The following is a 25,580-nucleotide window of genomic DNA, read 5'->3' as shown; positions in this document are numbered from 1 at the left end:
ATTGGCTGCACTGGCTAAAAGCGATTCTGTTTTGCACGCGTGCTAACCTGAATGCGCAGCAGAGTTTACAGCAAATAGAAGGCTGTGAAATCCATGCACAAACGTGCACGTTTCACTGGAGATACTAGAACATAACACTTGTAAGTACATGCACTAACTGAGATATTGTGCAGTTTCCCCACTGCCTGAGATTGCCTGGTACATAAATCGCTAAGTGGTACAAATCCACTTTATTTGAATGCCCTCTTCACTTGAAAACTTTCATTCTTTAAAAAAAAATGCGTAATGGTATTTTTTTCCGACGTGAGCCTTCTAAAGCATCTGGTTTTGGCTCATAAGCACTTGCTTTAATAAAACATGTGAGTGGTGTCACCAGGAGCCAGTCTACAATTCCTATTGAGGTTGGAGTCCGATATCCTAATTGGGCGGAGTTTAAAAGCGTTCCGTAGACATTATGAATAATTAAGAGCCTCATTTGTGAAACTGCTGGAGTGATCTTTCCTATGAAGGGGGAACTCCAGATTTTCATCCATACTGGGGAAGAGATATCAGCCTCAGGGCCTGAGCTGAGTTTAGATTTCCAGGCGTTGGAGTTGGATTTTGTGTCTCTGGAATTGGGGTTCTGAAGAAGATTGTAAATATTTGAGGCTGAATGTCCCTGCTTAGTAAAATTGCCTAAGGTGTGTGGAAGAGTGGAGTGATGGGTGTGTCATAAATTCCTGATAGCAGATTTTAACTTTTAAAAGGGTATAACAGTTTAAGTTAGATAGTTTGTGTTTGAATTGCAAGTCCACAAAAAAAACAGGGTCCTTTTCAGTGCCAAGATTTTTAAGCAGAGTGATGCCTCCTCACGCCCACTCATACCATAAGTCACCCAGCCACTCTATTTTGATCTGCTAATTAAACTACAGAGAAGCAAAGTCTTTAGGGAGTTTTTGAAAGAGTTTCTTATTCATAGAGCATAAGGAATCAACTGTATCATGAATAATGGGGTAGAGAGTGGAATAAATTGAGACGGCTGATATTGGGTATCATCAAAAGGGCACTTAGCGGGAGAGGAGCAGTTACATCCTTTCTATAGGATGCCATGTAGGAACATTATGAGAAACTGTAGAGAACCACCATGCACCCTGACTGCCCAGGAAGGCCTGGCGATATCCACCTTCTTCCTTGTTTATTCTCAGCTTTCTGAGGTAAATTCTTGCTTTTTTGCTTTTCCACAAAAAGGTCCATTAACATATTGCCTAATGATTTGTAGAAGTTGTGTGTGAATTTAAAGGGAAGCATAATGATTGGAAAGTTGATTATAGGTGTGAGGATCATTTTAATTGTTTCGAATCTCCCCCACCAAGTAATGAATTTGAGACCATTGTGTGATAAGTTTCTTTTATTTTAGAAATACATTCCTCTTCGTTAATTGACAGAGTTCGAGAGTCCTTCCAAAACCATATTCCTAATTATTTCAGTGAGCTACTTTGTCATTTGAGGCCAGAATTTTTAATGTGTGAGGAAAAACAATGGATCTTGATTGGGAAGACAATAGGTTTCTCCCTATTGAGGGTATATCTGGATATCTCTGAATATTTCTAAATTACTTCTAGGATACAGAGGGTAGCACTGTCAGCTTTCCCTGTGAAGAGTAGGACATCAGCAGTTGCTAGTTTCTGTGGGCCAGAAAGAAAAGGAATACCCTTGATACCGCTTCCAGTCCTGATCAGTTCAAGGAGATGTTCGACAGACAGTATAAAAAGAAGCGGGGAGAGAGGACAAACCAGACATGTGCCTTGTTTTAAGGGGAATTTATTTGTAGAACAGCCATTGGTGTAAACGGTTGTTTGTGTATTGTAATAAAGGGCACATTAAATTCTTACCAAGGCCAAATTTCTGTAGAGTGGCCTTCAGAAAGGTCAATGAAACTTTACTAAAGGTCTTTTCTGCGTCCAAGGCTACTGCAGTTGAGGAGGTGTTTAAGGACTTAGCCTTTTCTAGGGCATGGCACAATGTTCTAATATTATCACTTGCCAATTTACCTTTAAGGAACCCTGTTTGAGTCAGAAGAATCCGCTTACCCAGCACTTTTTCTTATCTCGTAGCTAATACTTGGGCCTAGATCTTACAGTCAATATTTATTTACTATATTGGTCGCTAGTTTTTCATTTCCACTGGATCTTTCCCATCCTTGGGTATGATGCCAATTGTTGCCAAAGCAGCAGGGCCTGGGACTTTTTCAGTGTCTGTGAAATAAAGAAACAAATTATTGAGGGGTGTGAGTAGTAGTTGTGCATTTCTCTTGTAAAAAAATACTTTTTGAAAGCCTCTGGACCAGGAGCTTTACTGAATTTTAAACTTGATATGACATTGAGGATTTTGGCCTGTTCTATTGGTTCATTTGCATTTTCTATCGAGGCTGGATATAGAGTAGGCAGTGATAACTTATTTAAAACTTCATCAGGGAGATTAGCCTCAATTGTATTATTAGGGGTGTTTAAGGATTCATTGAATCTCGAAAAGAGTCCAAAATGTCTGTCAGTGATGTGACATTTATGCCACTAGCAATTTGATGGCAGGAATTGTAGATGTATTTTGTTCAATTTTAAATGGTTCGTGAGAAACTGGCCAGCCTTATTCTTTTTGATCATGACTTTTTGAATGGAGGGATTCTTAACTTTATCTGTGATGAAGTCATTCATTCGCCATGGTTTAGAGACTGGGACAAGGGCATTCATTTGAAGTTCAAAAGAGATGCATGCATGATCTGAGACCACAATTGACTCTATCTGTGAGGAGGCTGACTGTTGGAGGAGTTGGTCCTCTAACAGAAGATAATCAATCTTATGGAAGAAGTCAGGGGGTGTGTTTAAAAAGTATATTCACTGCCAAAAGGGTTGTTAGGGTTGTGAATCCTCTACACATCAGTACAATTATGTATGGTACATAGATTCATGAGTTGAGCGTGTGATCCATTGGGTCTAAATATTACTTGAGATAAACAGTTGAGTGTACCATCTAGAGTAAGGCTGAAGTCACTGCCTAACATTACACCATTCCGTTAGCTGAGTTCCGTTATACATTTATTGAGAGAGGACCAGAAACTCAGGATCATCCATATTGTGGGCATACATTTTGATGATGTAAAATTCAGAATCACCTTTTTGGCTGAAATATTTACCCATTTTACCCATTTGCCTTTTTCAAGGTAAGGATTACAACTCCATTTTTCCTATGATGTGCAGGTGAATCAAACCAATTTATTCAATGATACTTAAGTTTCAAGGATTCAGTAGGACCTCATTTTGACCCCTGCATGAGTATAATGTTGCCCTTAAGTTAGCTGCAACAATTAGCTATATTTCTTCCTTTCACAGGGTGATTAAGACCTTTGTGGAACTGACTAATATGGTGTAAAAATGATATCCACGCATTGAAGTGTCAAGAAATGTAATCCAGCAATAACCAGCGGAGGATTTCACATATATATGGGCTGTCAAGATAGATAACCAGGTATCAGGCTAATGGGGGATAGATGAGAAGAGAGCAAAAAGGAATAATAGAAAAAAAATGACAATCAAGAAAATATAAAAACCCACCTACCCGGACCCACAAGATCAATAGAGCTCAATAACCCACCCACAATTACTGGAAACATTGGGAAAAACAGAAGAACCACGAGGAGGCCTCCTAACATGACAATATCCGTTTGGAGAAATAGAGGACATTTGTACTTATAAACCTCTAAAAGCAGCTATAGGAAAATAGTGATTTTCATCCTAATAGTAAAGCAGAACTTGCATGACAAAGCAAAAAAAGCAGAAGCCAGACAGTGTTGAACTTCTGCCGATAATATGTGGTTACAACATCAAGCTCCCTTATATAACATGGGAGAAAACACAATAGCAAAACATTCTTATAAAGCAATATGGTTCATTAAGCTTAACTATGAAATGGCCCTGATCAGTTCACTTATCGAGAAAAGCAAGCAAAATTAGGTATATAAATCCTCATTTAGTTAGAAGACAGTTTAAGCTACAGAGGCAGAGGAAATAATACAGGAAACAGAGTGTCAGTATCTATTGCTGAATGATCCATGTCAGAGTGTTTGATACCCTGGAGACCTGAGTTGGTGTGAAAGGGCTAAGGAACCTTTCCTGTCCTTGATGGTGGTCTTTCACATGGTCAATACCAATTTTTGCTCCTTCCCAAGATATATACTGATGTTTTTTTCATATATTTCGACATCTCCTCATTGCGCTGGTATCTTAGGGGTCCTCGTTGACTTTTACTCCTGGAAGAGTCTGCAGATTGTCTGTCAGGTAGGATTCTATGAGCTCTTTCGATCTCAATGTCTTTAGAGAACGTGATTTTATTTTCAAAGTACCGGGGATCTATGTCACATGAAATTCCATACAGGAATTTGCAGCATCGTCAACACCTTTCCAGCAAGCCAAAGAAACATAGGTTCCCTCTACGACTGCAATTGTTTAAGTCAGCAACTTCCAGTGAGAGGGATGCTAATTTGGAGGACGGAAGGAGCTCTTTCTATCATGTTCCAGACAGCTTCATAATCCTGTTGGCAAAATCTTTTAAATAATTCTTTTAACCCTGGAAGTCTGTCTGCATCATATTTGTGTTTGTTTTCGTACTCTGCGCTAGATCATGCAGGGTAGTGAGTTGTTGAAGAATGAGTTCCATGTTTGTAGATTGGTCTGACTTGGGTGTTAACGTTGAGTCAGGTAGTGGTGGTCTGGATTTAGGTCTCTTTTGGCCTGTTTTGAGTTCCTTAGAGTGTTTCATTTCTTTGTCTCTACCTTCAGCCATGTTTGTAGGTGGAGAAACAAACGTGCACCTCCATTTAGATCCCACTGAAAGAATGCAGTGTAAAGTAGAGGATAGAAAAAAGTGTCTACTATGCTGTATAAATGTTAAATAAGGAAAATGCTACTTACCAGTATGCATCTGTTCTTGGCATGTAGAGCTGCAGAGTCGTACACTTTTGCATTAGAGCGCCACCTGGTGTTGGGCTCGGATGATTGCAGGTTGTTGTCTTCTTGGAAGAAGTCTTTGTAGTCACGAGATAGGTGACTCCTCCCATGGACAATACTGCGCATGGTGATCGACTCCATCCTCAGATTGTTTTTCGCCATATTGGGAAATGATGGAGTTAGTAGAAGTAAAGAGAAAGGATGCCCATGCGTGTGCATCTAAGTAAGATGAGAACTGGAACGGATACAAGTCCCGGGGAGGCGGGAGGGCGTGTACGACTCTGCAGCTCTACATGCCAAGAACAGATGCATACTGGTAAGTAGCATTTTCCGTTCGAGGCATATGAGCTGCAGATCGTACACTTTTGCATCGATTGTGCAGCAGTGTCTCCCCTAGCGGTGGTCGCTTGTATCCGTTGCAGTATTCTGAAACAGTGTTCTGAGGACAGCTTGGCCTACTGCAGCTTGCTGCTTGGCTTGCATATCAACACAATAGTGTTTAGTGAAGGTGTGTATCGTAGACCATGTTGCTGCCTTGCATATGTCCTTTAGTGGTATATTTCCTAAGAAAGCCATAGAGGCTCCTAGTTTACGAGTGGAGTGCGCTCTAGGAGGAACTGTCAGTGTACGTTTAGCTTTTTGATAGCATATCTGTATACACTTTACAATCCACCTGGCAATTCCCCCCTTAGAGATGGGGTTGCCTTTGTGTGGGGGAGAGAAAGATACAAATAATTGTTTTGTCTTTCTTAAGGTTTTAGTCCTGTCTGTGTAGTATAACAGGGCTCTTCTAACATCTAAGGTGTGTAAAGCCCTTTCCGCAACAGAGTCCGGGTTTTGGAAAAACACAGGTAGCTCTACTGATTGGTTAAGGTGAAAAGGAGTGATAACTTTTGGTAGGAATTTTGGATTAGGCCTAAGAACCACTTTGTTAGGATGTATTTAAAAAAATGGTTCTTGTATTGTGAATGCTTGTATTTCACTAACTCTTCTGAGAGAGGTGATGGCAACAAGGAAAGCAGTTTTCCATGTTAGGAATTGCAATTCACATTTGTGTAAAGGCTTGAAAGGGGGTCCCATAAGTATTGTAAGGACCACGTTTAGGTTCCATACCGGGGCAGGTGGTAACCTAGGTGGGATTATTAGTTTTAATCCTTCCATAAATGCTTTGATTGCAGGTACTCTGAAGAGAGATAGATGTTGTCTATTTTGTAAATAGGCTGCAATTGCTGCCAGATGCAGGCATATGGAAGAATACGCTAAATTGGACCTTTGTAGGTGTAGAAGGTAGCAAATGATATTTTGGATGGAAACATCCAGTGGATCAATGTGATTATTGTTACAATATATTGCAAATCTTTTCCACTTAGCGGCATAACACGCTCTGGTAGTGGGTTTTCTAGCTTCCTTAATTATGTTCATACAGTCTGGTGGTAGGTTTAAGTAACCAAACTCTAAGACTTCAGGAGCCAGATCGCCAAATTCAGTTGGCTTGGTTCTGGGTGTCTTATTTCTCCATGGTTCTGTGTTAACAGGGAGGGCGTGAGCCGTAATTTTTGATGTGGAACCAGTGAGAGATCTAGTAGTGTGGTGAACCACGGCTGACGTGCCCACGTGGGAGCTACTAGTATTAGTTTGAGAGACTGTTGTCTGAGTTTGCGCACTACTAGTGGAATGAGTGGGAGAGGCGGAAAAGCGTACGCAAATCTGCCTGACCAGTTCATCCATATCGCATTCCCTTCCGACCGTGGGTGTGGAAACCTGGCGGCGAAGGTTGGGCATTTTGCATTTTCGTGGGTGGCAAACAGATCTATCTGTGGATGCCCCCACATTTGGAAGAATGGCTGGAGAACTTGTGGATGTATTTCCCATTCGTGAATCGGTTGTGACTGTCGACTCAACAGATCTGCTATCTGACTGTGAATTCCTGGAAGGTGTTCTACTGTCAGGTGTATGTTTTGAGGAATGGCCCATCTCCAAATGTTCTGCGCGAGCTGGGACAGTTGCAGAGAGTGTGTCCCCTCCTGTTTTTGTACATAATAAATGGCTGTCATATTGACCATCCGGATTAAGACAGCTTTGTTTTGTACTTGCGCTTAAAACGTTTTGAGTGCTAAGAAAATTGCTAACAGCTCTAGATGGTTGATATGGAACAGTTTTTGTTGGTTGTCCATTGGCCTTGTATGGTATAGTGTAAGAGATGGGCTCCCCATCCTGTGAGGGATGCGTCTGTCGTGAGCACTATCTGGGAAACAGGTTCTAGGAACGGTCGTCCCTTTGTCAAGTTTTTGGTGTTCCACCCTTGCAGAGAGCGATATGTACGGCTGTCTACCAACACAAGGTCTGTGAGCTGACCTTGAGCCTGATTCCACTGTTGTGCTAAACATTCTTGTAATGGGCGCATTTGCAGTCTTGCATGTGGAACTATGAAGATGCAAGACGCCATCATGCCTATTAGTCTCATGAACACTTTGGCTTGGAGAGACTGCTGGTGTTGAAAAATGGAGACTAAGGTCTGAATGCTCTGTATCCTGGCTGGACTGGGATACGCTAGAGCTGTAGATGTGTTTATGGTAGCTCCTAGATACTGATGAACGTGCGAAGGCTCTAGGTGCGACTTGGTGTAGTTTATGGTAAACCCTAAGTCGTGCAATGTCTGAAATGTTTACTTTGTGTGTTGGACACATTGGCTGAACGATTTTGCTTTTATGAGCCAATCGTCGAGGTAAGGGAAGACATGTATCTGTTGTCTTCTGAGATGTGCCGCTACTACTGCTAAGCACTTTGTGAACACTCGTGGTGCTGTCGTGACCCCGAATGGAAGGACTTTGAATTGATAGTGCTGTCCTTGTATGACAAACCTTAGATACTTCCTGTGAGCAGGATGTATAGGAACGTGAAAGTAGGCGTCCTTTGGGTCTAGTATTTAAAGAAAATCGCCTTGTTGTAGTAGTGGGAGTACTTGTTGCAGAGTGATCATGTGAAAATGATCTGATTGTATGTAATGGTTGAGGGGCCTGAGGTCGAGAATTGGTCATAGTGTCCCGTCCTTTTTGGGAATTAGGAAGTACAGGGAGTAAACTCCTGTTCCTTGTTCCTCTAAAGGAACTACTTGAATAACATCCTTTTGTAGAAGTGCTAGTACTTCCTGTTGAAGCAGAGTCATATGGTCTGTGGACATTGGAGGCTGCCTGGGTGGTATGTTTCGGGGGGTTGCTGTGAGTTCTAGGCAGTATCCATGTTGGATAATCTGTCTCACCCACCTGTCTGTTGTGATGAAATTCCAGACAGGTAGGAACTGTGATAATCTGCCCCCCACAGGAGTGGAATGCTGTAGGGGAAGCAGAGGGAAGTCACTGTTTGGGAGTGGAAGAGGAGCGGTTGTTGTTATTACCTCTACCTCTTCCTTTGTTATTGTTGCCTCTGTATCCTCCTCTAGAGTAGCCTTTGTTAGAGGAGTTCTGTGTGTGTTTTAAAAGATGATGTTGTGTTTGTGCCGGTTTGCTTAGAGCCTCCTCTAAAAATAAAGCGTGGAAAAGAACTTCTAGTCTGTGTGGATTGTAATGCACCCATAGACTTAGCTGTGTCTGTGTCTTTTTTCATCTTTTCTAGTGTGTTGTCTACTTCCGGCCCAAACAATTGGTTCTGATTGAACGGCTGGTTTACGATGGTAGTCTGTACCTCTGTTTTAAACCCTGAAATGCGTAACCACGCATGTCTTCTGAGTATTACACTAGTATTGACTGCTCTGGATGCTGTGTCAGCTACATCTAGTGCACATGTAATTGAGGCATTGGATATTAATTTGCCTTCTTGTATGAGCTCTGTTGCCTGATCTTTGTATTGATCTGGGAGGTGCTCCATAAGTTTTTCTAATTGGTCATAGTGAGCCCTGTCATAGCGTGAGAGCAGGGCTTGTGTATTTGCTATGCACCATATGTTTGTCGCCTGCGCAGCAATCAGTTTCCCTGACACATCAATAACTTTAGATTCCTTTTCAGGCGGGGGCGTGTCACCCGAAGTCTGGGAATTGGATCTTTTCCGTGCATTAGACACTACTAAAGAGTCTAGTGGCAGATGTCCCTTAATATAGACTGGATCAGATGGTGCTGATCTAGATTTCTTTTCTATCCTTGGATTTAACACCCTACATCTTACTGGGTCTTTAAATATTTCTGGAGCATGTTTAATGACTCCTTTGATCATGGGCAGTATTTACGTAGACCTTTGTGACTGCTCAAATGTATCCAGTAAAAAATCCTCATCAATGGCCTCAGAGTGCATTGAAACCCCATGGTAAAGGGCTGCTCTATTTAAGAGATGATTAAACCCAATACTATCTTCTGGAGGGGAAGGTTTTGTTGGGTAGGACTGAGAATCAGGAATGTCAGGCACATTGTGTGGTGGGAAGCCATATATGTCGTCATCTTTAGGATATTCTGGATTGACATCTTCATCTAAAGGGTATGCATGTGGCTCTGGTATGTCATTCCCCCCACCTAGATCATACTCTTCGTCAGTGTGGTGTGATGATGCAGGAGATTGAACGGGAGAAACTGTAGGTTCAATGTAAGGAGGAATAGGAGAGGAAGAAGGTGAAGGAGAGGAAGGGTGCATTGTAGAAGTTGCACAGTCCTCCTTTTTTGGCAGGAACCACAGGTAGAAGTGGTGTGTCTGCTGGTCTCTTCTTGTAAGGAATAGCTTCCACATGTCCAGTTTTTGGATTGATATGGACTTTTCTTTGTTTAGGATCTGGTCTAAACAGTTCTTCCTCCTCTACGACCTTCTTCGGCGTCGATTTTTTCGGTGCCGATAGGGGTTGTTTGGTGTTTTTTGCTGTAGGAGGCGTTATTGAGTCCCGTGGCAAAGTTTTCGGTGCCGAAGGTGGTTTCGGCTTGGTAGGCTTGTTAGAGGGTTTAGGTGTCTCTGTATCAGGCCTTGGAGTCTTTGGTACCGAGGTTGGAGATTTTGGAGTGGAGACAGGTCTCGTTGGCCATGCGGCGCCGGACTCTGGATTTCCATCTTTATTTTTGGAACCGGAAGGTTTTGGAGTCGAAGCTTTCGGATCCGGTACGGTCTTCGGCTTCGGCACCGATGCATCTTTAAGTTTGGGTGCCGAAGGATCTTTGTCTATGGGCGCCGAAGGGCGTTTTGGCTTCGGTGTCGAAGAATCCTTCGGTGTCGAAGGATGTGTGTGCTTCAGTGCCAATGGAGGAGGTGGAATTGGCACATGTGGTTTTGTCGGTGCCGAGGCACCGGAAGGCATAGTTGTTTTCCTCGGAGCCGAGCCCGAGGGCGGGGCGTCTGAGGGGATATTTCGGTCTCGACTGGGCCCCATGGGCGGAGTGCTGACCGTTGCCTTTGGCTTAGGTAGTGTCTGTTGTGCAGGGGCAAGAATACTCACGGGTTGCCGAGATGGAATCGAGTCGTCTGAGTCCTCTGCCCCCGATATGATCTGGAGATCAGGCGAGTCTTCCTCGGCGACGAGTGAAGCCTCGTCCTCGGAGATGTCTTTGAGTGGATCCTCGTCCTCGGAGAAGTCTTCTTCGACGATCACCTCCTCGAAGATGGCCTCCGGTGCTGGCGCTGATCTCCTCATCTCGTGTCGACGTGCCCTCCGATCCCGAATGGTCTTCTTCGATCGGAAGGATGCACAAGCTGTGCAGGTCGACTCATCGTGTTCCGGCGATAGACAGAGGTTGCAGACCTCGTGATGGTCGCTATGAGGGAATTTTGCTCGACATACCGGGCATCTCTTGAATGGAGTTCTGTCCATGAGGCGTAGGCCGTACGGCGCCGATAGGCCCAACGGCCCGCATCGACGCACCGGAATGTAGCTGTTTGTCGAAAGTAGTCTATTCGATGTTGATGATGTTTGTATAAAGTTTTTACGCTTCGAAGTTGCTGAAAAGTCTTCTCTAGCCGGAGCGGAAAACTTTCATCCGAACCCAGTGGCGGAAAAAACAATCTGAAGATGGAGTTGATGACCATGCGCAGTATTATCCAAGGGAGGAGTCACCTATCTGGTGACTACAAAGACTTCTTCCAAGAAGACAACAACCTGCAATCATCCGAGCCCAACACCAGGTGGCGATCTAATGCAAAAGTGTACGATCTGCAGCTCATATGCCTCGAACATAAGGATTCAGAGGAAGTAAAAGGACGATGTGCACGTGGATCTCCACATTCATGCACAAAAGACGAGTAACTACGTGGAGTTTCATATCTTCCACAACCAAAATCAAGCAATCTCTTTATTCGAATGTCTATCATAAAAGATAAACATATAGAATATAAAATCATACATAACAATTAATATTGGCAATAAAGAGATATTACAACTTGAAAATCAATATTTTTACTAAAACACAGCTGCCTTGAGAAAACTAGTCACTCTAAAACATACATCAGTACTTGGTAACAATTGTAAAAATCTGAGGGCAACCCTGCACTGTTAGGGGTAATAAATAACGATTTATATAATGTGCAAAACATCAAAGTGGATCAAAGATTGGGAGGAAACATTATCACAAGCACATTTCTTATTTGCCAAATCCTCAAAGTAACCCAGTGGAAAACACAGCATATGACGTATAGAACCAGCTCTGAATTTTAACATTAATGTTCTCTCTCATTTATTAGTCACGTACATTAAATAGGATTCATTAAATAGGGTTCTCAAAACGGAGCAATTCCGAACAAGTTATTTGCCTATTCTAGACAATGCCTTTCAGCACAGTATTTTTCCATAAACAAACATTTCACACTGTTCTTATCAGCCTTGTATACGGATAAAGGGTCATGAAATAGAATGGGTTAACCCAAAATAATAAAATGTTGTTTAACATAAGAAAGCCAAGGGATATCTAGGCCCCGTGCACAGGGCACACAGGCGTTTATGATGATATGAGTAAAAGAAGCTCCCAGGTTATTCTAAATTCATAGCAACAACAGGGGGGCCAGCTTAATGGAATCTCGAGATACAGTATGGTAATCTCTTCATGATAGATATAATGGAGAGTTGAGAGAGGAAGCGAGACAAAAAGGCTACAGAAGCAAGAAACTTTGTTTCTGGGCCAGTGCTGGGATGGGGCTTGTCCCCCAGGTCACACCTCACCTTAACTGGCTGGCATGCTACGCCAGTGCTACTAAAGCACGCTTGAAACCCCACGGTGTGGGACATATCCGGGCATGTGCCCGGGCCAACAGCAGGCCAGTCTGTGCCCATCAGTGTCCAGAAGAGGCCGGACCACCTCTCTTAGTCCTGTTAATTTGTACCACTTGAACATTTGCTTCCCTTCATCAAAGGCAAAAATAAAATCTTGAATAATTCTGCTGATGATAACACAATTGCTACTATTGACTCCTTTTTTGGTGCGTGTAGCAGGGGTGCTTTCCAAGGAAATCGAACTAACTCAAAGGAGACTTTCTTTAGAAGGGTGAACGGAGTGGGGGGAGTTTTCCTGTATGTGCTCAACTTGATGAAACGCTCGAGGCCCATATTCCTGTTACTAATAATTCTACTCGTTGGTGTGCACACCTTGAAAGTATGGACAATGTTTGCACAAATAACAAGCAGGATGATTATGTAGGCAGACACACGTTTTAAAAGATCAGAATCGCCCAGAGATGTTGACAGAATAATTCACAGGCATTCAAGAGATGATGCCTGACCCTCAGACCAAAAGGTTCAGCCAATGAAGTGTAAACAAAACAATCCTCCCTAGTATAGTCATATAAAAAGGTATAGGTGTAAGTGGGAAAACCCAATGTCCAAAAATTGGGGTAATCACCTTTATACAGCTGAAATAGCAAAAAATGCATTCTGGCGGGCATTTTGATGCCTGAACTTCAGTGCGTCTGAATCGAAGTTCAGGTGTTTCTGGAGCAAATTCGATGGGGGACAGAGGTCTTCATAACTGCTATGATGTTATACCAAGTGAGCAACGTCAAGAGCAGTCACTCACACCGCCATCCGGACCCCTTATTGATATCTTCTTTTAATATTGAAACTACCTCTTATGCTGATGGTACTCAGTTAATCCTAGTGCAAGACAAGTACTCTACCAAGGCGGCAGAGAATTTCCGACTATGTCTTACAGAAGTCATTCGCTGGATGGAATGCAATCACCTGAAATATAATACCAAAAAAACTGAGATCACGTTACTAAGAAAGTCCAACACTTTCACGCCTAGCTTATGGTGGCCTAAAGATAGTCGTCCCCACCTGACACGGTAGATGTAGTCAAGAATCTAGGAGTAAAATTTGATACTGCATTATCCCTTCACCCAAAAGTTCTAGAACGCTCTAAAAAGGTTCTTTGACTTGCTCCCGTATACTGTAAAAAAAGACAGTGGCTGTTGATCTAATTACATCTAGCCTGGATTATCTCAATAGCCTTATGCAGGCACGAAGAAGTCAATTTAAAAAAAGCTTCAGACTGTTCAACACACGGCAGCACGCCTAGTGCTCAAACTACCTCACCGTTCTTCAGCCTCAGCAGGCCTTAAGTCTTTGCACTGGTTATCCATTCAGAAAAGAGTGCTATTTAAGATACTGGTAATCACCTTTAGAGCTATTAGAGTTTCAGGACCTAAATATTTAACAGCCAGGTGTAAGCCTTATGTTAATACACACCTCCTTAGATCCTCATCAGCGAATCTTATAAAATCTCCAACTTTCAGGTGCAACATAAATGTTGGGAAATCAGTTGCCACCATCGGGGCCAAAGCCTGGAATCTACTCCCTGGCCATCTCAGACTCGTGCAGAACTTTGCTTCAGGAAATCCTTAAAAACCTGGATTTTTGGAGCCCAGGCCCCATGTGCCTCTCACTTATCTGATCTTCTGCATTAGGCTGCTGTACCTTCTGATCAGTATGTATTATCCCCATAGCGTCATGATACTCCCTTGGAGTGACAGCTGCGCTTTACAAATAATCAATACAATACAATACAACACAGAAGAAGCAGAATCGCTTTCGTTTAGCCAGTAAGAACATTCAGGTGGCCATCTTGGTCGCACGCTAACCAGGACCCCACCCTCCACAAATAAGTATTTTAACATAAATATGGTGTAAGGACACTGGATAGGATGATTTTGACTATGCGAGGTAACTGACAATTGAACGCTTAGTATGTCAAACTGATTTTTTAACAGTGATACTAAACACTAGTTACAATGTGAAAGAAAGGCTAATAAGGCAGTGCAGTACATACGCGAGCTGGGAAGCTGCACTCTGTTTCAGCTGTTCAGTCCTCTGCTTTAGACCTTCTTTAGTAAGTGAAGACATACGGGCATCACCCTCCGGAGGGATGTAGGGGTCGAAGATTCCAGCTGCATTTTAAAGACAGAAAGTGAGAGGGGAGAAAATAGAAAATGGATAAAAAGGAGGAGAGGTAAATACATAAAAATTCAACTTGTAAAAGTTCACAAAAAGATCATTAATGGCAGACCTAAAATGTGTGAAGGCACCATTAACTTTGCTATCTGGGGAAGTGCTGATGTTACTTTTGCTAATTGCTCTGCAGGTAACCAAGGAATATACATTCAGTACCTGACCATGTCATGAAATATCCTGCATCGGCATGGTGGGCTGTTCAGCTCTAAGTAAAAACTTAGGGCCTGATTGGGATCCGGACGGAACCGGTTCAGACCGCATCCTAATCAGGCGGTTGGATTCCTTTTCAACCGACCCATTAGGATGGAGTCAGTTGGAAATGAATGAAACCGGACATACCGACTGGGCTCCGATGGGCTTGGGGAGCCCGTCCGCCTGTAGGAATGCTTTCTGTAATCCCAAGGGCGGCTCTTTCCGCCTGAGGGATTACGATAGCTGATTCCCACAGCCTTTTTGTGCCATCCTCTCTAACACAGTAAGGCTGAGGAATCTCACTTTGGGGCCCCCAGCAGGGCCCCAATGGGTAAAGGCCTCTGAATGGTGGCCTGGGGGGCACCTATGGCGCTCCCCTGATGATCCATGCACCTGGTGGCAGGCACCTTGAGGTACATACAACCACGGGCTGCAGGGATGAACTACACCTCTGCTCTTTGCAATGAGAGCATGCATTCCGTTCGGAATGCATACTCCCGTAGTAAAGAATATAATTGCCACCGAACAAAGTTCGGTCCTATCCTAATTGCTGGTTTAGGACCGCCGACAGGAGGGAGGTCGGTCCCACTTCCAGAACGATGTCGGATGGACTCTGGTCCGTCCGACATCGTAATCAGGCCCTTAGTGTTAGGTTGACAAAGACGCAGAAGCCTGCCTAAGTTATATTAAGAATAGATGATGTACAAAGGGTGACAGAGGCCGGGCACGGTACCCAATCTCCAGTGGGACGTCTTTGGCAATGCAGTGCAGAGTCTGGTCTCCAGCCAGGGCCTGAGCACAACCCCTTTGGCCGTGTGCAGGGAGGGGTTGTGATGCAGTCATAGCCTCTTGCCAGGGCCTGTGCCCAACCCCTGCAGACACCCAACCCATAAGTCTATTAATTATTTTATTTATATATTTTTCTACACTACAGTACTACTGACCAAGTGTTATATCTGCATGGCACGAGCAAGCTGCACTGAGTGAATCCCTCTGTGTGTGTCCCCCATGAGTGTCAAAGGACCAGGGTGTGTCCCCCCCATGAGTGCTAAAGGGCCAGGGTAATGTATATATGTATGTATGTATGTATGTATATATATGTACACATACGTATATATATACATATATGAACGCTCCAAGACTCCTTTCATCATTTAAAAAGGAAGCAAAAGCACTCGCGGGGGTGATATCGGCAGTAAGTTTTAATCCCTCCCTCATTGTTCTTAAAAACCATTGTGTGGCCGTGTATCGGCTTACTCGCTAACTGACAAATGCGGAAGGGAGTCAGCAACCTTGAGAGGTTGCTATTCGCCGATCCACGGCTGAATTATCTTATAACAGTTCGGGTGATAGGATCACAAAGTAGGCAAAGAAATGTGTTTATATTGAGGTGCCTTCCATCACCTACAAGAACTGTAGTTATTCAAAACAATAAAGAAAATGGTGATAAATTGCCATTTAAAGATGGCGCCCGCGATCTTGCCGGCTTCCATCCCCTCCTTTGTTTCCACTGCTTGTATTGTGATGTAACTGCATGTGTGTATGTAATATGGCGCCTCACTATTCTCTGTGTAATTAACATTGAAGAAGGACTAGATCTGAAACGCGTCTGTTTTACCTGCTGGATTAAAACTTACTGCCGATATCACCCCCGCGAGTGCTTTTGCTTCCTTTTTGAATGATGAAAGGAGTCTTGGAGCGTTCATAGTTACTGCGGGGCACCGCCGCATTGATAGCACCCACCCGAAGTGTGCCGCGCTTATATGGTGCAGAGGAGCGACACATATACATATATATATATATATATATATATATACACACATATACATATATATACACATATGCATAGGGATCATCTACAAGCCTGCTGACAAAGGCGGTAATATCGTTCTACATAGCAGACAGAATTATAATCGGGAGGCTCTTCGGCAACTGACAAATACAGATACCTATTTGCCCATCACAAGTAATGAATACCAATCGAGCATTGAGGAATATCACTCGATAATAACTAAATGGCACACCAAAGGTCTATTGGAGATGGATGAGTTTCTATTTCTTTGGTGTCTGAATCCGACCATTCCCACGTTCTATCACCTGCCGAAGGTGCAAAAAAACAAGGAAGCACCACCGGGGAGACCTATCGTGGCATCGCAAGGAAGTCTGACAGAGCATTTGTCAGTTTATGTTGATTTCTTTCTTTTGCCATTTGTACAAACATTGAAATCTTATATTCAGGACACCACAGACTTTTTGGACAAATTGACATCCCTCAAATGGATGGAGGGCTACACTATGATGGTACTTGACATCACAAGCCTCTACACATCTATAAAACATACAGATGGATTGGAAGCTATGAAATATTTTTTGGACCAACGCCCATTGAAATATGCACTGCATAGTGGCATGGTGCTGGAATTTACACTGTTTTGCTTATCTAATAACATCTTTCTCTTTCAGTCGCAGCTGTATAGGCAATTGTCGGGTACAGCGATGGGCACCTGCTTCGCCCCCAGCTATGCGAACCTGTTCGTTGGCTGGTGGGAGGAGCAGGTGGCCTGGGGGGCATCCAATGCGATCTGGACTGAAAGAGTGGCATCGTTTCATTGACGATATATTTATCGTATGGAACGGTACCCCTGAAACCGCTAGAGAGTGCATAGAGGTACTCAATAACAATAAGGTTAATCTTGAATTTTCAGGGGAGGTCAGCGAGACATCCGTAAATTACCTTGATGTGAATATCTATATTGAGTCAGGAGAATTGCAAAGCAAATTATTTCGTAAGGCCACAGCTGGGAATTCAGTTCTTGTAGCGACCAGTAGTCATCCTTTAAATCTTATAAGACTCTTGGGGAGGAGCCTAGCTCGCGGCCGTAATGGTCGCCCTTTAGCTCGGCTCCCGCAGCCCTCCGTCCTGATTGCTTATCCTGTCTTTTCTCCTGTGCGAGGACGACACATTTTTGGGGCATTGGTAACATAACGGCTTGTTTGTACTTACCATCCGACCCCGGGGTCTCGGTGTGCAGTGGCTCCGGAGTTTTGGCCTCTGAGAGATCGGGGCCTCTGCGAGACTTGGACCGGGACCTGGCCGGTGGGATCCGACGGCTCTCGGCCCCGGCCGAGAGCGAGAACCAGTGTTGGGAACCGATGTGCGAAGATCCCGGCGATCCTGACCCGGGCCTGCCCTGGTGGCCGCGCGGCCGACGTGGATGAGAGGCCTGGGGACCTGATTCTGTGAAGGGGTCTCTCCCCGCCGCTGCTTTGTCCGTCGGCCCTGGTCCTCGGGGCCCGGACTCCGCATGTTTGGGGCGCTGGTGCTGGCGGAGACCCGTTTGGGGCGGATATCCTTTTGGCATCGAGGCCGCCCTTGCGGGGACCCCCGGAGCTTGTAAAGTCCTACATTTGCGAACTGTTATTTCCGGGGGTCTTGGTGAGTGGCGATTGGGCTGATTCACGAAATGGCGGCCGACCCTCTGCAACGAGAATCACCCTGTGGCGGCGGGCCCGTGTTGCCTATTGGTGTGGGGAGCGGATCTGATGGACGTGAGCCGACGGTCAGAGATATCCTGGAAGCCCTGAGATCCCTACACGCTTCCCTGGCCCTGGGCGTCTCAGTGGGTCCGCCACGATCTGCCGCCATTTTGGGCGGCCGTTTCTTCTCGTCGTCCTCTTGTTTCGAAGACTTCATTGCCTCGCCCCCCTCGATTGACTTGAGTGTCTCCGCCACTGATCGAAGATCGTGTAGTGTGTCGGTGACTTTGGGGCGCCCTGCTTCTCAAGGTTCGGACCCCGGGGCCCTGGATGCTGTACTGCGACCCTGTTTGACATTGTTGCCTGAAACTATTGGTGGACTGCTTCCTGTGCCTGCTTCGATGACTTTGCCTGTGTCTATAATTGGGGCCACATCGCCCGCTCCAGTGGCGCAACTGAACTCCTGTTTTTCATTGTTCGTGCTGCGATTTCTGTTTAGACTATTGCTCCCTTGTGGATTTATCTACCCCCCACGTAACTATGCTAGTCACCATTCCACTCGATTATATGCTGATTTCGTATTTAGTATGTGGTTTTACATTGCCATGTGGTGGGTGGGGTTTATCGTTCGAAAAGGTTGGGGGTGAAGTGTACGACTTCTGTTTGATTCCCGGTATATGACTTGGTAGCATAATTGTTTCTACTCGTAGAAAGGTGGGAGGTCCCCTTTTCCTCATGTTTTGTGGCACGTGATGGGGTGTCGTCCTGATCTGTTTTTGACTGTGCTTCTCTGGTTGGGCGGAGGGCTGCGGCCGCCCGTTCGGATTATAGTTCTTCTGCTCCTCCCTCCTGTCTTCTTTTTTCCGCTTTTGTTGCCTTTTTGTCTCTTTCTTCTTTCTTACTTCTCGCTATATTTCGGGTTCTGGTTTAGGGCGACAGGCACGCTGTTTGAAGGGTGGGCCATAGCCTTCTACAGGGGTGCAGGGTGGGATGGGTGGGTTGGGCTCTATTTTTGTTTGTTTTCTGGTTCTATGGCCCTTTTGTATCTCTTTTTCATGAGGCCGCGTCTGTCCCGACCTCCTATGGTGTGTTTCGGGTGGGGGGTGTGGCGTCGTTATTCCTCCTGTTATGTTTCGGCTGTCTTTCTCCCCGATCGCCATAACCCCACTTGGGCCGCTACTCCTTTTGTCTCCTGTCTTCCCGCCACGGGGGGCCTGTGTTGGCGTGTCCTCTTCCTTTCGTTTTTCACATTTTTTTATTCTTTTTTTTTGTTTTATTTAGTCTTCTCTCCGTTTTCCTTTCCCTTCCTCTTCCCCTTCCCCACTTCGTCCCCCTCCCCCCCCCCCCTTTTTCCCTTCCTGTGTCCCAGAGGTTACTATGACGGGCTGGTTTTGATGCATTGTTTTTCCGTTCCCTCTGTTCTGGCTTGGTAGTGTCTTGGGTGGCGGGCATGTTACGATGATAATGCTCAGGGGCTGATTGTGTCTCGCACATCCTGATTTCTTGAATGCATTGTATCGTTCCCCCGATAATTTGTCCCATGCCCCCTTATTAATGTTGAGGTTGGTTTGGGATACCGGATACCTCCGTATTGCAAGTGTGCCTGTCATATGCCTTCTCCCCATATTATAAAATTAAGCCTTATTTACTCCTGTGTTTTAGCCATTTGGTTTCTTATCTCCTCTCCCCTTCTACGATTGTACGGCCTCTGCTTTGTACTGATTGATTATGTGATATTTGCCTGGTGACTCCTGATTATTTTGCACATGGCGGCCGGCCGGCTTGGTTGTAGGCCTCGACTTGTCTTTCCTTTTGATGTCAATAAAGGTTTTCAAAAAAAAAAAAAAAATCTTATAAGAAATATCCCCTATGGGGAACTCCTTAGGATTAAACGTAATTGCACCGATGACGATGAATTCCAGAATGCAGCTGAACAAAGCATTGAACGTTTTAAGGTTAGAGGCTACAGCCCTGAGATTCTTAGAAAGGCTTATGACAGGGCTAATACCATCAAGCGTGAGAATTTATTCAAGAAAAAGGACAAGAAAACCTACACCAACTCAGGTGGGAGGTTTCGCCTTATCACCACCTATTCCAGGAATGCCCCACTACTTAAAAAGATTTTGAAGAAAAGTTTGCACATTCTTCGCACAGATGAGATGATGGGCGATGATCGTCCGTCTAATCCTCTAATAACGTTCAGGAAGGCTAGATCCATAAAAAATGAGCTAGTCCACAGTCATTTGACAGACATTCCCAAATCCCCCTTTGGTTCCATGCAGGGATTTTTCCCATGTGGGAAATGTAAGGCCTGCAAGTTCAGCAAAAGGGTCCTTACGTATGATATTCCGAAGGTAGGGATCCGTAGGAAGATCAAGAAGTTCCTTACTTGCACCACACCCTACAGTGTCTATTGTCTTACCTGTCCCTGCGGCCTACGTAATGTAGGCAGCACGGTTCACACCATGAAAGTAAGGATATTAGAACATATGAGAGCTATTGCAAAGGTTGATGAGGCGTACTCTGTGGCACGCCACTTTGACAAAGTTCATCACCGTAATAGGGATCTTCTAAGTTATTTTGGCTTGGATCATGTCCCGAACAATCCTAGAGGGGGGGGGGACAGATTGACACGACTCCGTATATTGGAGTCGAGGTACATTATTGATCTGCAAACCAAGGTGCCGATGTGACTTAATATGCATGAAGAATTAGCAGTCCATCTGGGGGAATGAGGTCTGTCAGTATGTATTTCTAGATACTGTGTATTTCTACGTTTAGGTATTTTGATATATTTACTTGGATGTAGAATTATCCTTTCTGATTGATTACTTTTTTATGGACTCTGAACTTGCCCGATTGTCAGTTCTGTCTTCTTCCTTTTAGATTTCGACTCCTTTTTTCCTTCCCTATTTGATGACAATTTATAGATATTTTGGCTGAAAAGAATTGAGGATTTATTGTTCGTGTACCGCTTTTGAGACTGCCGTTTTGCCAGGGTTTATAATTTTGCCCATTCAGGGCATCACTTTAAATGGAAGTCGAGGAAAGAGATTGATTTCTCCAATTTGCCCATCCGAGGGCTGTATTAGTTTAATCATTTGCCAGGAATTGACTGTTGAAATGATCAATGCACGTGATTTGAATGAAATTGAGCATATTATGAATCTATAAACAACAATAATAACAGTATATACATTGTTTTTGGGCTCTTTAAGATGACGCCCATGTTCCTCGAACAACTTGCAAGAGTTATGGTCCCTTGTTCGTTTTGACGTACCCTGTTTTAAATGGTGGTCTTTGGGACGCTTCGGTAAACATAGAAGAAGGTTACGACCGAAACGCGTCTGTTTGTATGTTGTTGCAGTGTTTGTTTCTCAATAAACTGACACAAACGGCCCCCGTGAGTGCTTTTTAGGGCTCGGCCTACGTCACCACTTCGTCAGAAGTGGGGCGGAGCTCCGAGCCGTATTGTTACGGGGCTCAGAATAGTGAAGTAAAAATTCCTCACTGCGCGTGATTTTTCCGTAGTTTATTTTGGCATCTGCATGCTAATTGGTCCTCGCAGTGCTGTGTTTTTAGTGGCCTTCACGCAATAGGCCATATGGATTTTAGTTTGTGCGCTTCCTGCATATTCTGTGCGGTTATGCGCAGGGGAGTGCAATAAATTGTCAATTACGAGCTGTCAGGGTGCCGCGGTAATTGAACCCAGATGTTCCAGGCGCGTTCACCAGTCTGCAGTGAGTTTGGTGGGCGCGCGTTCGTCTGCATCCTTTTATGTGTAAGTGTTGGCCTTTGAAGAGCTGTTTTTTTTTTAAGTGAATTGTGAAAGCGATCGCTTCTTATGAAATTTTCAAAACAACGTGGTATAAGTCTGCATTTCCCTTTTTGTCATCTGGGTTGACACAGAGGGGCGCTGGGCTGGGGCAGGGTCAGTCTGCTTGTAGGAGCTGTTAAACCTATTCGCGTTGCATGGTACAGAGGGGCGGAGGGCTGGGGCACGGTCAGTGTGCTTGCAAGGCTTGGTACAGAGGGGCGCTGGGCTGGGGCAGTGTCAGTGTGCTTGCAGAGCATGGTTCTGGCGTCACAGACATATGCTGTTCGCTCGTGCACCACTCTCCAGTTTCTTTATTTTGTAGGTCCCTGTCAGCGTCAATTGCGCTTTTCGGCATTTGTGTTCACACAGAGGGTCGCTGGGCTGGAGAAGGGTCAGTGTGCTTGCAGAGCATAGTTCCTGCGTCACAGAGGGGCGCTGGGCTGGGGAAGGGTCAGTCTGCTCCTAACCACATTTTCGGTATTAAAAACGCTTCTTTTCTTAATGTTTGTTGTTAGTGCGGAAACAGAGGGGGCAGTGTCAGTGTGCTCGCAAGGCATGGTACAGAGGGGCGCTGGGCTGGGGCAGTGTCAGTGTGCTTGCAGAGCATGGTTCATGCATCACAGAGGGGGGCTGGGGCAGGGTCATTCTGCTTCTAGGAGTTGTTAAACTAGGAATAGTCACGTCCGACTTGGCAACTTCTCAGGGTGAACATTGCGTGAGTGTGTTGGGTGAGCAGTGTGTGTGAGTGTGTAGGGTGAGCAGTGTGTAAATGTGTATGATTAGCATTGTGTGGGTGTATAGGGTTAGTAGTGTGTGAGTGTGCAGGGTTAGCAGTGTGTCAATGTGCAGGGCTAACAGTGTGAGAGTGTACAGGGCTAGCAGTGTGAATGTATATGGTGTGTAGTGTGGGAATGTGCACAGTGAGCAATGTGTGTGTGTGACCAGGGTGAGCAGTGTGTGAGTGTGCAGGGTGAGCAGTGTGACTGTGTAGGGTGAGCAGTGTGTGACTGTGTAGGGTGAGCAGTGTGTGACTGTGTAGGGTGAGCAGTGTGTGACTGTGTAGGGTGAGCAGTGTGTGACTGTGTAGGGTGAGCAGTGTGTGAGTGTGCAGGGTGAGCAGTGTGTGAGTATGCAGGGAGAGCAGTGTGCAAGTGTGCAGAATGAGCAGTGTGTGAGTGTGCAGGGTGTTCAATATGTGGGTGTCCAGGGCCAGCAGTGTGTGAGTGTGCAAGGTCAGTAGATTAGAGCTGCGCCTAGAGATGAACAGATCATCGCCAGTGGGGCTCCCTTATGGCATTTACAGCAGGTATTTACTGGATCCATTACTTGCCTGCATCCTCATTGGAATATCTGTCTGCAACTTTCATTCTCTACTGAGATTTCAGTTTTGAAAACTCCCTGCTGACCTCTGAGTACATTTATTTTTGTCCTCAAATGCCCTGGTGTGAGTGAGTGCAGAGTGCAGAATGAGTGCAGAGTGAGAGTGAGTGCTGCAGAGTGTGAGTGAGTGTTGCAGAGTTTGAGTGAGTGCAGTGTGTGTGCAGAGTGAAAGTGAGTGCTGCAGAATGAGAGTGAGTGCTGTAGAGTGAGAGTGAGTGCTGCAGAGTGAGAGTGAGTGCTGCAGAGTGTGAGAGTGCAGAGTGAGAGTGAGTGCAGAGTGAGTGCGGAGTGTGAGTGAGTACAGAGTGTGAGTGAGTGCTGCAGTTTGAGTGAGTGCAGAGTGTGTGCAGAGTGAAAGTGAGTGCTGCAGAGTGAGAGTGTGTTCTACAGAGTAAAAGGGAGTGCTGCAGAGTGAAAGTGAGTGCTGCAGAGTGAGAGTGAGAGTGAGTGCTGCAGAGTGAGAGTGAGTGCTGCAGAGTGAGAGTGAGTGCTGCAGAGTGAGAGGAGTGAGAGTAAGTGCATAGTGAGTGCAGAGTGAGAGAGAATGCAGAGTGTGAGTGAGTGCAGAATGAGTGCAGAATAAGTGCAGAGTGAGAGTGAGTGCAGAATAACTGCAGAGTGAGTGCAGACTGAGTGAAGAATGACTGCAGAGTAAGAGTGAGTGCGCAGAATAAGACCACACACATAAGACCACACACCACTCTCACCACCACACATACCACCACACACTCACCACCACACGCTCACTACCACACACTCACCACCACATACGCAACCACACACACAACCACACACACACACACCACCAGCCGTCACTGCACACTTTCACTGGGCACAAATACCACCAGCCATCAGTGCACGCTTTCACCGGGCACAAACACCATCAGCTGTCAGTGCAAGCTTCCACCAAGCACACACACCACCAGCCATCAGTGCACAATTTTGTACAGGCACACACACCACCAGCCATCAGTGCACACATCAATTGTTAACGCATCCACAATTAACTATTGTAGCAATCGCAGTATGGTGCACTTTATTTTTAAACATATTCATCTAAAGCACAGCATGCCACCATTGCTACAATTCCAATCCAACCCACATCATTTCAGTACACACCACATGCATACACTCCATAACACATGGCTAAAAGACATTGCCATTTACAATTCCATTAGCTCTAATTCAAATAAATCCGAGACCTATTGCATTTCTAATGCTTGTTTCCTGTGGATGGAAATCCACTTATGGATATTGGAGCGGTAACATATACATATACATATATACATATATACATATATATATATATATATATATATATATATATCTCAAAAGACAATCTGACATCAGGAGCGCCACAACCTTGCAAGTCGGGCTTGTCTCATGTGTGTCATACACCTCACATATACCAAACAAAACCACATTGCCCTTGCAGCATGAAAACAGGCCACTCCAAACGTGCTCAGAAATTTCTTTATTTGAGGCAAAGATAGGCATGCAGGCATTACGCGTTTCGACTCGGCTGAGTCTTCATCATATGCCACTGTGTCCTGGTGGGCTTGTTAGCATTTTTAAAAACGTAACTAACAACATTGAAAAAGGATAAAGTCCATTCCTTTCCAATTTTTAAAGAGGCAGTTAGTTCTTTATCTCCAAGTTCGTTTTTGTGTAGCAAAGGTGAGTACAAGTTTTCGTTTTTCATCAGGTTAAAATCCTTAGAACAACAATGTTCATTTAATCTGTTTCCCTTTGCTAGAACATTAGTTTATCGTTTTCTTCTATGTTGAAGGACCACAACTCCCATAATTCTATGCAACTGCCGCTTTATTTCCTTAATGGCATGTATAATAAATCACTGTGACGTTTAAATCAAGATGAATACTGCGGAACCCACTGGGGGTAAGAAATAACTACATGTCCCAAAATGCATTGATGCTACTAAGCAAGAGAGGCATTGAAACGCGTTGGTGGAGAGGTTTCAATGACGGATGTAAAGCCACTTTCAGAGATGCAATAACGAAAAGGTTTTCCTACCTGCTGTCGAGTGCGCTCTCATTGCAGAGAATTTGGAATACAATATATATATATATATATATATATATATATATATATATATATATATATATATATATATATATATATATATATATATATATATATATAGTTAGGCTGACCATTCACTCGAACAAAACCAGAGAAATTCAGCAGTTATAGTTAGCTGAGCTAACTATAACTTTCACCCCCCACAATGCACTGCTTATGACCTCACATATTACATCACTCATGACTTGGTCAGTAACATCACTGATGACATCATCCAGTGACTGAATGCTTT

General features: G+C 44.6%; 1 protein-coding gene across 1 annotated transcript in view; it reads right to left on the bottom strand.

Moving 5' to 3' along the window:
- MRPL45 (mitochondrial ribosomal protein L45) overlaps nt 1-25,580 on the bottom strand; it is a 75,384-nt gene that overhangs the window by 11,480 nt on the left and 38,324 nt on the right. Inside the window, exon 3 of the mRNA XM_078645601.1 lies at nt 14,198-14,315. Coding sequence (XP_078501727.1) covers nt 14,198-14,315 — 118 coding nt within the window. The remainder of the gene's footprint in view (nt 1-14,197; nt 14,316-25,580) is intronic.

The sequence above is a fragment of the Lissotriton helveticus genome, chromosome 5_1 (assembly GCF_964261635.1).
Source record: "Lissotriton helveticus chromosome 5_1, aLisHel1.1, whole genome shotgun sequence".
Classification (NCBI taxonomy): domain Eukaryota; kingdom Metazoa; phylum Chordata; class Amphibia; order Caudata; family Salamandridae; genus Lissotriton; species Lissotriton helveticus.
The sequence above is the reverse complement of the archived record's forward strand: the minus strand, read 5'-3'. Positions and strand labels throughout refer to the sequence as shown.